This window comes from Pogona vitticeps, chromosome 2, assembly GCF_051106095.1.
Source record: "Pogona vitticeps strain Pit_001003342236 chromosome 2, PviZW2.1, whole genome shotgun sequence".
Classification (NCBI taxonomy): Eukaryota; Metazoa; Chordata; class Lepidosauria; order Squamata; family Agamidae; genus Pogona; species Pogona vitticeps.
In genome coordinates, this window is record NC_135784.1 from 198,664,232 (window position 1) to 198,677,253 (window position 13,022).

The 13,022-nt window shown below is 42.6% G+C and overlaps 1 protein-coding gene across 1 annotated transcript in view; it reads left to right on the forward strand.

Annotated features, from left to right (window-relative positions):
* The window catches only part of IGFBPL1 (insulin like growth factor binding protein like 1), a 71,141-nt gene that overhangs the window by 54,998 nt on the left and 3,121 nt on the right, over positions 1–13,022 (forward strand). Inside the window, exons 2-3 of the mRNA XM_020791353.3 lie at positions 9,104–9,213; positions 11,987–12,103. Of these exons, the coding sequence (XP_020647012.3) occupies positions 9,104–9,213; positions 11,987–12,103 (227 nt within the window). The remainder of the gene's footprint in view (positions 1–9,103; positions 9,214–11,986; positions 12,104–13,022) is intronic.

The window sequence follows — 13,022 nt, forward strand, 5'->3', positions numbered from 1 at the left end:
ATTTTGCAGTCCATTTGGCCTGTTTGAGTTCCGGGTCCTCAGTTTTGGCCTGAGAAACTCACCAGCAACGTTTCAAAGGCTCATGGACCATACTCTGAAAGGGTTTAGTGACTTCACAGTAGCTTATATCGATGACATAGGGATCTTTAGCAACACCTGGCAAGATCACCTACATCATCTAGAGTTAGTGCTACAAAGGTTGAAAGATGCTGGCTTAACCGTTAAAGCTAGTAAGTGTCAGCTAGGTAACTCAGAGATGAAGTACCTAGGTCACATAGTGGGAGGAGGCCTAATCAAACCTTTAGAGGCCAAGGTAGAAGCAATCGTGAATTGGCCCAGACCTACCACTAAAAAGAAAGTGAGGTCCTTTCTAGGTCTGGCAGGGTATTACAGAAGGTTTATACCCGGTTTCAGTGAGATTGCTGCGCCTCTATCAGACCTGACAAAGAAGCAGAGCAGCAACAGCGTTTCCTGGTCGGAAGAGTGCGAGATGGCGTTTGGACGGCTGAAAGATGCTCTAACCAACCATCCAGTGCTGCATGCTCCTGACTTCAACAGAGAGTTCATCATCTACACAGATGCGTCTAATGCCGGTGTGGGAGCGGTACTGTGCCAACAGGATGACAGCGGAGACCAACATCCAGTGGCGTACCTGAGCAAGAAGTTGCTTCCCAGGGAGAAGAATCTTTCTACCATCGAGAAAGAATGTTTGGCGATCATCTTTGCGATCCGGAAGCTGAAGGCTTACATCTGGGGTCGACATTTTACCTTGTGCACTGATCACTCACCTCTATCGTGGTTGCAGACTATGAAATCACAGAACAGTAAACTGATGAGGTGGGCGCTTCTTTTGCAGGACTATGATTTCGAGGTTAAGGTGGTCAGAGGGACTATAAACTGTGTGGCTGACGCCTTATCCAGAAGACCAGAAGACGACACCTAAAGGACTTATGGACTCTGTGTATGGTATATGGCAATGTAAAGTGTTTGAAAAGTTATGTATTGTGTATGATAAATGTTTTACATTGCATGTTTTATTTACCTGTAGGAAGGAAGTGTAAGTATATTTGTAGTTGTGTTAAATTGTGTAATAAATGTAATGCTTTGTGTTTGTTGCAGTTGTTTTGGGGAAAAAGCACCTTAGCTTTCCCCCACAAAACAACTTATTAAAGGGGGAAGGTATGTGACGTGTGCCATGACGTCACCTGCCTGTCTTGGCTAAGGCTGGAGTTTCCTGGCCTATGGCAAGGCAGGAGGTGGGTCTTATAGGGGTGGAGCTTGTGTATATAAGGGGGGTGTACAAGGAGGGAAAGGTTGTTGAGGGAGTTGTTGTTGGGGGAATTAGAGAGTGACAGGGTTAGATGTAGGTTAGGTAACTTTGTGTAACTGTGTGTTAAGAAATAAAGAACTGTGCAGGGTGAAGGTCTGACAAATATAGTATTAAAAGTGATTCTTTTTATCAGTGATTTTCATTTTATTTCTGTATACAATAAATCATCCTTTTTATTTTTAAATCCATACAAAGTCTGAAGAGTCAGGTTTATGTGTGGTTGGTGGCAGCGAAGTACTGTGTGTGTGTGTGAAGGATCGTGGCCTGTCATCTCTAGTGGTGACGTAGGAAGAGGTGGCAGCCGCGACACCTTGTTAACCCAGAAGCTGATGAGAATAAAGTTAAGGTTGTTGAACAGTCCAAATCGCCTCTGTTTCTCATTCCCGCCAAAATGAGGGAGCCGTCATCAAGTTCAGAAGAACCCAATCACATCTAGGGAAAGCCTGTTTTAGGGCTGAGCAAAGGCCGTAAGAAAAACCTGTTTGGAAACAAGGGCCACTTGGTTGAGGGAAACTCTTTCCCCAGTGTGTTTCCCTTTGCTTCACATCAGGCGGTCAGACTGCGGAAAGTGGGCAAGAGTGATGTCAAACCAGTTGCAACAAATATAAAACACTCCTGTCAGCTTAATAATAATAATAATAATAATAATAATAATAATAATAATAATAATAATAATAATAATAATAATAATAATAATAATAATAATAATAATAATTAATATTTAATAATAATGTTACATGTTATTTTTTAAAAAAGACAATTCCACAACATGTTTGCCTGCATTGAGCTTTATGTTGCGTGGTCACTGGGTTTTAATTCATATTCATCAGTACCCAGTCGGACCTAAATTGTGAGATAAATGGCCAATGTTAAAAGAAAATAGACCACATTGTTTTTGAGGGAGAAGTGGAGATGATCTTAAAAGTCGATTTCTCTTTCCTCTTTCTCTGTTTACATAAAACCATAAGGTATGTATGTATGAAACACATGATCCCGCCAACTGTACTCCTGGAATGTTGAGATCTACTTCCGCTCTGAATAGCTTCTCTGCCTATCTGCTGTTTCATATTGCTCCCAATTGTCTATTGAGTTCTTATGCCAACATAAAGCAATTGTTACAAATCTCACTGGTGAACGGCTGCACGTTAAAAAGTTAGCATAGGCATTTGCTGCTGTGTCCCCAGTCGCACAACTTGGTGCCCAACAGTATATGCCTATGCTAACTTCTTAATTTTTGGCAGTTTCCTGCCCAGCTCCATACTGATGGCATCATGCCAGTGGGCACAGCTCAATTAGGATTTGGCCTTTGTGTTGCAATTTCATCTTCCCCCCACCTCTCTCTAGGCATTTATTTAATGTAGTGAACAAAACATAATGTACCACCGTACAAAAATCATTAAGAGGTTCCCATAGGATTAACAGAACTAGGTTACTTCCTTTTTGGCAGCTTTTGTTTTCTACTTCAAAGGTAATAAACTGATGTTCTTTGTGAGTCAGATCAGTCTCTGCAAACAATTCTTCCTAGTCCCAGGTGGCTCTGCCTACAGCTTTCACTCCTACGGAAGAGCAATGAATTGTAATATTCTTGTAAGAAACAGGGACGCATTTCACCCATCCATTTTAATGCATCTCTCTCTGTGAATTTGTGTGTAATATGTAAATTTATGTATTTGTAAATAATGCAGTTTGTTCCACATCTGTGGAGCCTTTGATGTGCCAACCTTATTATGCAGCCTCGCTACACAAAACGGTCAGTTTATGCAGCAAAATATGTCTCTGGGCTCTGGGTCCCCATGTGGAAAAATAACAAAATTCTTAAGAATACAGAATAAGGTACATGTCACCCGAAAGGAGAGCACGTGTCACTAAGAGGAAGACAAAGGAGTATGCATATCTGCATAAAACTGCATATGGTAATATGTAAGTACAGATACAAAATTAAGAATGGTTTTTATAATCTGAACAGAACGTCCGTGGATCTCATTAGTGTGGGGAAACTGTGACCCGCTGACCTGCGTGTTTGGTCAGCTTGCAGTTCTAGGTGTTAACTGGTGATGGGGCAAGTTCAAGGCTCTTAACATCCCTAATTTTATTTTATTTTATTTTGTATCATTTGTAGGACGCCACTCTCCTGGTGAGTGGACTCAAAGCAGCTTACCATGTTAAAACAAGAAAGATTAAAAACACAATAAATTACGGATTAAAAAGCAATTAAAATACAATGCTTAAACTATTAAGTAATTAAAAACATTTAAAACATACGGTTCCTCATCTTTAAATCAGACGTGGAATGGACCACTCTTCAAATAGAGGACAGCCCTTCTCCCCCTCCCCCCATAAGACCATTGGCATAAATCTCGCTGACAAATCACTGCATGTTAAGAAGTTAGCCTAGGCGCTTGCTGCTGTGCGCCAAGTGGCACAACTTGCAACAGCAAATGCCTATGTTAACTTCTTAATGTGTCATAATTTGCTGCCAAGCTCCATGCTTATTGCATTATGCCATTGGGCATAATGAGGAGATGGGGATCATCAAAAACAAAATGTGGGAAACATAGCCTTGGTTCTGCCTAATATAATTTCATATCCCCAGTAGTGGCTAGATGGTTGCATTCCCTGCTTTAGGCAAGGCAGAAAGGAGCACTTGTTAGTAAGGAAGCAGCCAAAGAAGGCATTTTTGCTGGTGGCTTCAATGTTGTGCGTAACTGGTGCGTAACCCCAGTTTTCAAAGTCAACCTAAAGCATTTGCAGGGCACTTAATGCAAGTACCATAACGAGTTGCTGACTACTAATTTTGACAGCACCCGTTTCTCTGGAACATAAGCACAGAGGAATTACTGTTTTAGACTACAATTTCCAGAATCCCCTGTGGAAAAATGGGTGTAAATTGAAACGCACATACACAGAATGTTATGGCCATCTGTCCTATTGTAAGGTGTAAAGTCCAAGACTCTCTGTCTGTCTGTCTGTCTGTCTGTCTGTCTCTCTCTCTCTCTCTCTCTCTCTCTCTCTCTCACACACACACACACACACACACACACACACACACACACAGAGAGAGAGAGAGAGAGAGAGAGAGAGAGAGAGAGAGAGAGAGAGAGCTTAAGTCTCTAAGGGATAACTATATCTTAAAGCAGGTGTGCACTATTATGCCATTAGTCCACTTGAACCCATGAAACAGAAGGGACCCAGCAGGTATTAATCCTGGGATCCAAAGGGAATTATTCTGGATTCTGCATGGGATGCTTCATCTCCTTTCAGACTCAGTTAAGTAGGGTTAATACAAACATTCATTTGTCAGTGGTAATTTTACAGACAGGAACTCTCCCAGCAGATGGTTTCGCTTTTCCCCTCCCCATCTTCTCTGCCTTCCCTTTCATTTCCCCCCATCCTTAGAAAAGCAGCATGGGCAAGCAAAGGCATTGTCAGGCAAGGCAGCCCATGTTCTGCACACTGCCCGAGCTGATGGCATCCTCAACAGCGTTTGGTACATTCTCCCAACTTACCTAGTATACCAGGTATGGTAGTACCAGCTCATTGGCATACATGCTAACCATATAAATTACCAGGAGCTCAGCACATTATAAATTGGTATCTCTCCTAATAGCGTAATATTGTGTTTTCAGAGGCCAGTTCAAAGATGCCCTCCTGTGATAATAGTCATCTGAAAGGGAAGTGGTGCTAATGGTGAGGGAATCCAGGTGGTCTTTGTCTTTCTTGGCGTCTATAAAAGCAGAAAGAAAATTGGCTTAATTTTGCAAGGGTGTGCCTTTGCGAAAGCTTGCTGTCCTTCTTAAATGTTGCCATAGAGACAGCCAGCAAAGCACTCTGCGTGAAATAAAAAGGGGAAATATAAAGAAAATAAGGCACCTGGAACTGTTTTATTCCCTTTGTGCGGCACAGATTCAAGACGGACATTTTTCCTTCCATGTAGGTAAAGCAGCTTTGAAACAGGAGCGGCTGCCCATGGTGTGTCTATGAGCATCTTATTCTGGCTTCTGTTTAATCATGATTTACAGGATTTTTTTGGTATGGCTCCCAAACTCTGTAAAACAACTTGGATCAGAAGCATGAACAAGACAAAAAAGATTTTGGTACACTTTACAGACAATGATTTCTCTCTCCCACCACTTGCAGTCAAACTACTTCCATCCCTCTGAAAAATTCTTGCCTATCTCCAACCAGGAGCTTTTCTTCCAGTGATAAAAACTGTGCTTATGTGACTGACTGAACTATAGCATTCATTCAAGAGCCTCACAGTTGCATTAAACCTGAGACATACTGGCCCAAATTAGAGTGTGATTACACTACGAAAATAAGTCAGGAGATGGGGCAGGGTTTTTGAAATTGGTTTAAAGTCACGTGGTAGGCATGTGGTTTTTGAGTCAACATGTGACCCAAACTTTGAGAAAACTTTTAATCTGTTTTTACATTCAGGGGAGCTAGGTGGCTTTTAGAATCATTGTGTTTGAGGCTTTGTCCTGTGTCTACCATTGCTGCTGTGGTGTTGTTTTCATTTTTAAAATTTCTTTCTAACTGGAGTAGTGCTAGATCAGTATTAAAGATAGAAAGGAAAATCAGACTGTAAGTCTGGAACTTGAGTCATGGCAACTGGACTTCTTTCTTGTTAGGTTGAAATGTTTCGCTACTCATCCAAGTAGCTTCTTCAGTCACAAGAATTAAATCCAGTTGACATAACTCAACTTTCAGATAACCACACCTGGATGACTGAGATATATCAGACTGCAAGGTTTCCTTGAAGTCCAACACACATGCACAGGCACACCCACACACCTACACACACACAGGGAGATGCAGAAGGAGTGGGAGCAATGGAACTGGCAATGAGGCTGGTCAGAGGGAAGGCATCAGTGAGTGGCAAAGAGAAATTGACTAGAAAAAATAACAGCAGCTTTTAGACTAGAGAGAGCACTCTCCCCCCCCCAGTCAAACATTCTCTAATCAGATGGCAAGGTTGCTCTGCAGCCCCAAACTCATGATCCAGGCATCTGTTAATTCAGGGGTCCCCAACCTTTTTCATCCTGCGGACCGGCTGGGGAAGGCAGGGCAGCCCCTGCGTGCATGCGCAAATGAACATCCTCTCTTGTGAACTATCGAGCATGCATGTGCAAACAGCAGTGCAGCACTTCTGCATGTGCGTGCTCGTGCACATGTGCAAATGGTGGCACAGTGCTTACACGGGTGCACTGGAGCATTTGCACATGCACAAATCAGCTGTGTGGGAGTGAGTGTGTGCGGGAGATGGGGCGGGAGGTCTGTTTCCATGGCCCGGTCCAGCTAAGGTCACGGACTGGTACCGGGGGTTGGGGCCCTCTGCATTACTTGAGAAACACCACGGATACAATTTATATCACCAGAGGCATTTCATATGCCAAAACGTTTCAAAATAAAGCAGTTTCGCAAGTGATTTAAAGTCAGTGGCCCTCTCACAGTAAATCACCTTGCTTTCCAACCAAAAACTATCCTTCCTAGGCAAAAAAAAACCCACACTTCTCTGTACGTTTTTTAAAATTAGTTTCAAACATGCTGAACCTAATTTAAAACCAGTGTTTTTTCGACATGTAACCACGCCCTATTGGATGTAAATCTGAACTGTTGTTGTCTTGTATATTGTTGAAAAACTGTTAATATATATTTTAAATTGTTTTTATCTTGTATGTTGTGAGCTGCCCAGAGTAGACTATGTCTAGATGGGCGGCATATAAATGCAATAAATGAATGAATGAACGAACGAACGAATGAATGAATGAACTATAGTTTAGCATGCTGGAGATGAAAGAATTTGCTGGGGCATTTTCCCTACAGCTCCCCCAAATACTCCATTAAGGATGATTATTCAGTATTCTAAGAATTGTGGAAAAAATGTAACAGCCCAAATCCTTTTATCTAGTTAAGCTGTCATAGAACAAATAGACTAAATTTTGGAGGCTCCAAAATAAGAGGCCACGCTAGGCATTATTACTCGAGGTAATTCGCCTCCAAAATTATGCCATTTGCATAGTTATCCAAGAGGATTTTGGCCATTTTTGTCTGAATTTAATGAAAACGAGCATACACATGTTTTAGGTACAAGTATTACCACCACTGTGTGGGACGTGGTGGCGCTGCGGGTTATACCACAGAAGCCTCTGTGCTGCAAGGTCAGAAGACTAGCAGTCGTAAGATCGAATCCACACGACGGAGTGAGCTCCCGCTGCTTGTCCCAGCTCCTGCCAACCTAGCAAGATAATAGAAGCATCTGTTTCCCTATTAAAGCAATTGTAGTTAGTTATTATATATGAGAAATTCAGTTAATTTAAATGGTGCTTTGTTGAAACAAGGATAGCCAAAATCAGAAACTGGTTTGTTTCAGTAAATCATAGTTTAATATTACATCGTTCAGTCTTAAACTGAAACTTAAGTTAATTTATATTAGGAAGCAGATGCTTCTTATTTTGGAGCAATTTGCCTCTAAAGGTTATGCTGTTTGTGATACGACAGCTTAACTAGATAAAAGGATTTGGTCCGTTACATTTTTTCCACTACAAAATTCAACCATCATTCTTAATGGAGTATTCCAGGGCACTGTAAGAATGTCCTTCTCAGGTAGTCCTTAGAGGTGAAGGATGGGAACAATCCTTTCTGAAGCTCAAGCAGCTTTGTTTTCACAACTCCCTGTCTATTATGCTCAGGGTGCCTCCCAGGATACTGCAGTACCCCTAATGTTTGGAGCAGCAGCAGCAGCAGCAGAGGTTAGTCGTGCTTGGCCAGTTCTCCCATCATCACACAGCATGGCAGCTCAGAAACAGAGCAACCTTTGCTCATTTATTCATGCCAGATACCTGAGAGGGCTTGGGAGAGGGGCTAAGGCCCCATAATTCTGGCTCAAGAAATTCCAGCACACCTCTAGATGCTGTTTGTCCAAAAAACATGAACTATCATACCACTTTCAAGGATTATTTCTCACAAGCATCCAGTCACGTTTAAGTGTAGGATAAATCTGAAAATCTTCAGTATTGCAAAGCTATGCAGATCAGCAGCTTCCACAGTCCTTATTCCTGAGCAAACGGGACTGGTATCTATAAGAAGGGAACAGCTCCACACACTGGAAGACCAGCCTTTTCTTACCGTTGCCATTCTGTTTTCCAAAGTATGTCCCCAACCATGAGGGCTGGGGTCCTAACAAACCAAAAAGGAAGAATTTGTGGCTTTTAAGAATCTAAACTCTGTGACAGGTTAGAATTTCAATATTGTGTATCATGAATGGCTGAACTTTAATTTTCCTGGAGAACAAATTTACATATTTATTTATTTATTATTTAAAATATTTTTATCCCATCTTTCTCCTTAAAAAGTACCCAAGGCAGCTTACAGCATTGAAAGACAATATTTAAAGCTAAGAACAGTGAATATAAGGAGACAGCTGACATCATTTAGAGACAATATTAAATCTAAAACAGTAAGTATACAGATATTAAAAAGGAACAAACAAGTACCAACCTGAGAGATGGTAAACACAAGTAGTGCTAAAGACCCAGTCAGAGCAGTAATGCATACAGCTTTGAGGCAACTGAATAAATTTTGATTTCACTGATAGTGTCCAGTTCTTGGTAGTAGGCCAACTTAACAAAAACATATTTAATCACTATTTCCCACTCTGCAGAACTAGCATTATTCCAAAGGGTCCAGCCATAAAACCCATTTACATGCAGAATTCTATACAATAATTCTGAAACACAGAATTTCTTTCTTTTTCCTCTCTCTCACTTCCAGCTCCTGCTATCGTTGTGCCACCCAAATGGATTCACAATGTAACTGGAGCCCAGGTCTACCTCTCCTGTGAAGTCAAAGCAGTCCCCACTCCCATCATCACCTGGAAGAAGGTATATTCAAGGAGTGCCCTTTTGAAGGCAAACATTTTACAGGGGTCGGTTCCTGTAGCTATGGCAGGTTTGCTTCAGATTTAAGGGTGTTGTTGAAAATTGATTGGTGGGGAACAATCACAGGCTGACTGAATGACAGAGACGATTGTACCTTGCAGATCTGGGACATTATACAGCTCTCCTCCTCCATTTGGTACCCCCCAGATGTGTTGGACATCTGGAAAACACCAGGCTAGAGGATGCCACTTTACAGCTCTTTGAAGAATTTTAGGTGATGTGATGAACTTCAGGCAAATATAGTCAGGTGGGAAAGGAATAGAATGGAGTGAGTGATTTTGGTTCCTGACTGGACAAGAGAAGTGGAGTTGGAAGTTAGGGCATATGAAATGGCAGCTGGAGATAAAGGGAGAAATAGTTGCAGCGTTAATCAAATAAGGACGTGTGGTAATTAGACCACTAAAATCTCACAAACTGGTGCTGGCTTTTGAGTTCTGAAAAACTCTTCATCAGACTGGCCACTACGAAGTTTGGGAGGTGCAGAAGAAAAGAGAGAATCACCACCACCCCCAAATCACAGCCAGATCTGATGGCCAAGCTATCTTGTTGAAAGCAAGTTTCAAAATGGAAGTGGCAGAATTGTAGAGTAAGTTCAGGGTGGCAGATGTTTCAGCATTCACCCCAAGGCAATGTCAATGCCAGTGTCCTTCCCAATCTTGGTAAACAAAGAGCTGCCAATCACTCAGCACCTTGTACCTTTGCCTGATAAGGGGTAAGAACATAAGAAGAGCCCTGCTGGATCAGGCCAAGGGCCCATCTAACCCAGCTTCCTGCATCTCACAGTGGCCCCACCACATGCCTCTGGGAGCACATGAGACAACTAGATACCTGTCTCCTGATACCCCTCACCTGCATCTGGCACTTTGAGGTACCTTCCTTTTAAGCCTGGAGATTATACATCCCCATCATGGTTTGTAACCTGTGATGGAGTTTTCCTCCAGAAATCTGTCCAATCCCCTTTTAAAGTTATCTAGGCCAGGTGCCATCACCACATCCTGTTTGCCATGTTTCTGTGTCTCTCTGTTCCCAGCCAAAAAGCAGTGATGTGGTTCACTATAAGGAAATGAAGGGACTGCTGAGTGAGGGTGCAATCCAATTGTGGAAAAAAAAATCCCATTAGATCATGCAAAAAAGAGCCACTCCATTGGTGGCAATCTTTTTTTTAAAAAAACCTTCCATCCACGTGCATTCCAATCTCAATCGCTCCATCCCAGCTCCAAAAAAACAAACAAAAAACAACCAGCCCTGCCACTGAACCACAAAGGTCCTGACTGGATACAAAGCAAGGAATGTTGTCTGGTCACGGAAAATAGGATGGACCAGACTGTGCCCTGGACGCTCCAAAAAAAAGCAACTTAAAATCCCGAACCTAAGTATCTGATGGCACCCAGACTCAAACAGAATCCATGTAGGAGAGTTTGGAGCCTTCCCCAAGAGATAATTTAACTTTATTGGGACCTACTTTCAGAGTCTAGAACATGTTCATAGAACCGAACCTGCGTGGTACCAACAGACAATATCTTAGTTAAACAAACATCAGGGCCCTGGGAGGAAACAGGCAACCTCTTTTATTTGCCCAGAGCCAGCAGCCTGATACAGCTGGACACATGGGTTTATTTTTTCATTTGGGTCAACTTGAAAAGTCCCAACCCCAAAATTTACATTTGTAGTACAAAATGATCTTGGGGAAGTCCAACCAGGGATGTGGAAATATCTCAGGTGTTTCTCTGGATCCCACCTGCATTTTCTTCCCATCTGTGTTTCATATCAAATGGAGGACTTTTCCCCCCTTCTTGAATTGAAAATTGTAAGTCTTTTTTTTCACACTTCCTCCCTTTTTTGCCCACTTTACCTGAGTTATGCAACTTTCCCCCTAAAGAGTGGGGTTATTTCTTTCAATCATGTCTATGTTTAAAGCAAAAGCAAAGCGTGCTGCTTATATACCACCCCATAGTGCTTCAAGCACTCTCTGGGCAGTTTATAAGTTAATTATGCAGGCTACATATTGCCCCTCCCCCCGCAAGCTGGGTACTCATTTTACCAACCTCGGAAAGATGGAAGGCTGAGTCAACCTTGAGCCACCTACCTGGGATTGAACCCCAGGTTGTGAGCACAGTTTTGGCTGCAGTACAGCAGTTTAACCACTGCGTCATGAGGCTCATTTAGTCATTCATATTTCTACATGTACAATTTGTCTTTCCAAAACCCCTCTCTCTGTGTGAAAAAGAGCTGATCTTTTTCCAGCGAGTCTCAGGAGGTGTGAAAAACACTATTTTCAGTGGGATGGTCAAATCCAGCACAATTGTTTTCCATCCCTGAAGTCCAGCCGTACCACTAGCAGTTCTACCTGATAACTTGAATTTGGCCATCATCCTCTGATACCTTCCCATGCCTAATCTAGGGCCCCTTCCAAGCCTGGAGTTGGTCCTCACTCTATTTATTCCTGGCACATAAATAAAATTACTTTTTCATACAGTGAACCCATCAAGGAACATGACACTGAAATCTTTGAAAAATGATGGCCAAGTGATGGTTCTCTGCCATTTTGGGTCTGATGGTTAACATTTTCAGATGATGAAGCTGACCTGGTAAGATTAGCAGGAGATGTGTGAGAAACGGAGGAAAATTCAACAAAAAGCCTGAGAGGCTAGCGATGGCATCTGAGCATAAAGCCTGCATCTGTATCTAAAGTGGGCTCATGTGTTACATTTTCCAGGTCACAGAATCCCCAAAGGGAGTTAAGCTCCTAGAAGACTTGCCAGGAGACAGAGTCAACATGGCCATCCAGGTTCGAGGTGGCCCTTTGAAACATGAGAGCACAGGCTGGGTTTTGGTAAGTTTATGTCTGGAAGAAAGGGGAGTGTGGTCGGGAATTGCTTTTCTGTTGCAGGTTGCAAAAACCTCAGGATTTTGCAGAGGCTGTTTAGTGTCAGTGGTTGATGGGGTTGAAGTCAGGAGTGGCCCAGAACAGAGCCAACAGTGGGCAGGGAGTCTCACTTTTCTCTTTATTCCTGCCACCTACCTCCATTTCCTGCTCCCACCCATTTCTTCTTGCCTAGGAGGCTGCAGGAATAAGGACCAATGACTCTTGCCAGGAGTACGAAATGATACCAGGCAAATCCAGTCAAAATATTTTTCAACAGTTTTGGACACTTTTACTGTACTTTCAGTTTCTGTAACTGCATTTTCAGATGCTTAAAGCTGCTGTTTTCTTGCCTTTTGTTGGCACTCTGATGCAACTGCAGAGGCCCTCATGTTATCTAACCCAGTGATCCTCAACCTTGGCCTCCAGATGTTCTTAGACTTCAGCTCCCAGAATCCTTCACCACCACCTCTGCTGCCCAGGATTTCTGGGAGTTGAAGTCCAAGAACATCTGGAGGCCCAAGGTTGGGGACCAGTGATCTAACCCAGAGATTCTCAAACTGTGGTCCTCAGATGTTCTTGGGCTGCAATTCCCAGAAGCCTTCACCGCTTGCTCTGCTGGCTGGGATTTCTGGGAGTTGCAGTCCAAGGACATCTGGGGACCCAAGTTTGAGAACCACTAACCTAACCCAAACCAAGAGCCTTCTATTTATAGAGGATTAATATGAATATTTACAAGTTACACACTTACTCCTCCTCTTCATGCAATTCATGTCTGTTGTTTTACACCACCAAGTCACATGGTGATGTCTAATAGGGTTTTCAAGACATGTGACATATATAGGGTTTTACCTATGGTGCTCTGTTTACCCCGAGAGCTTCCATGGCT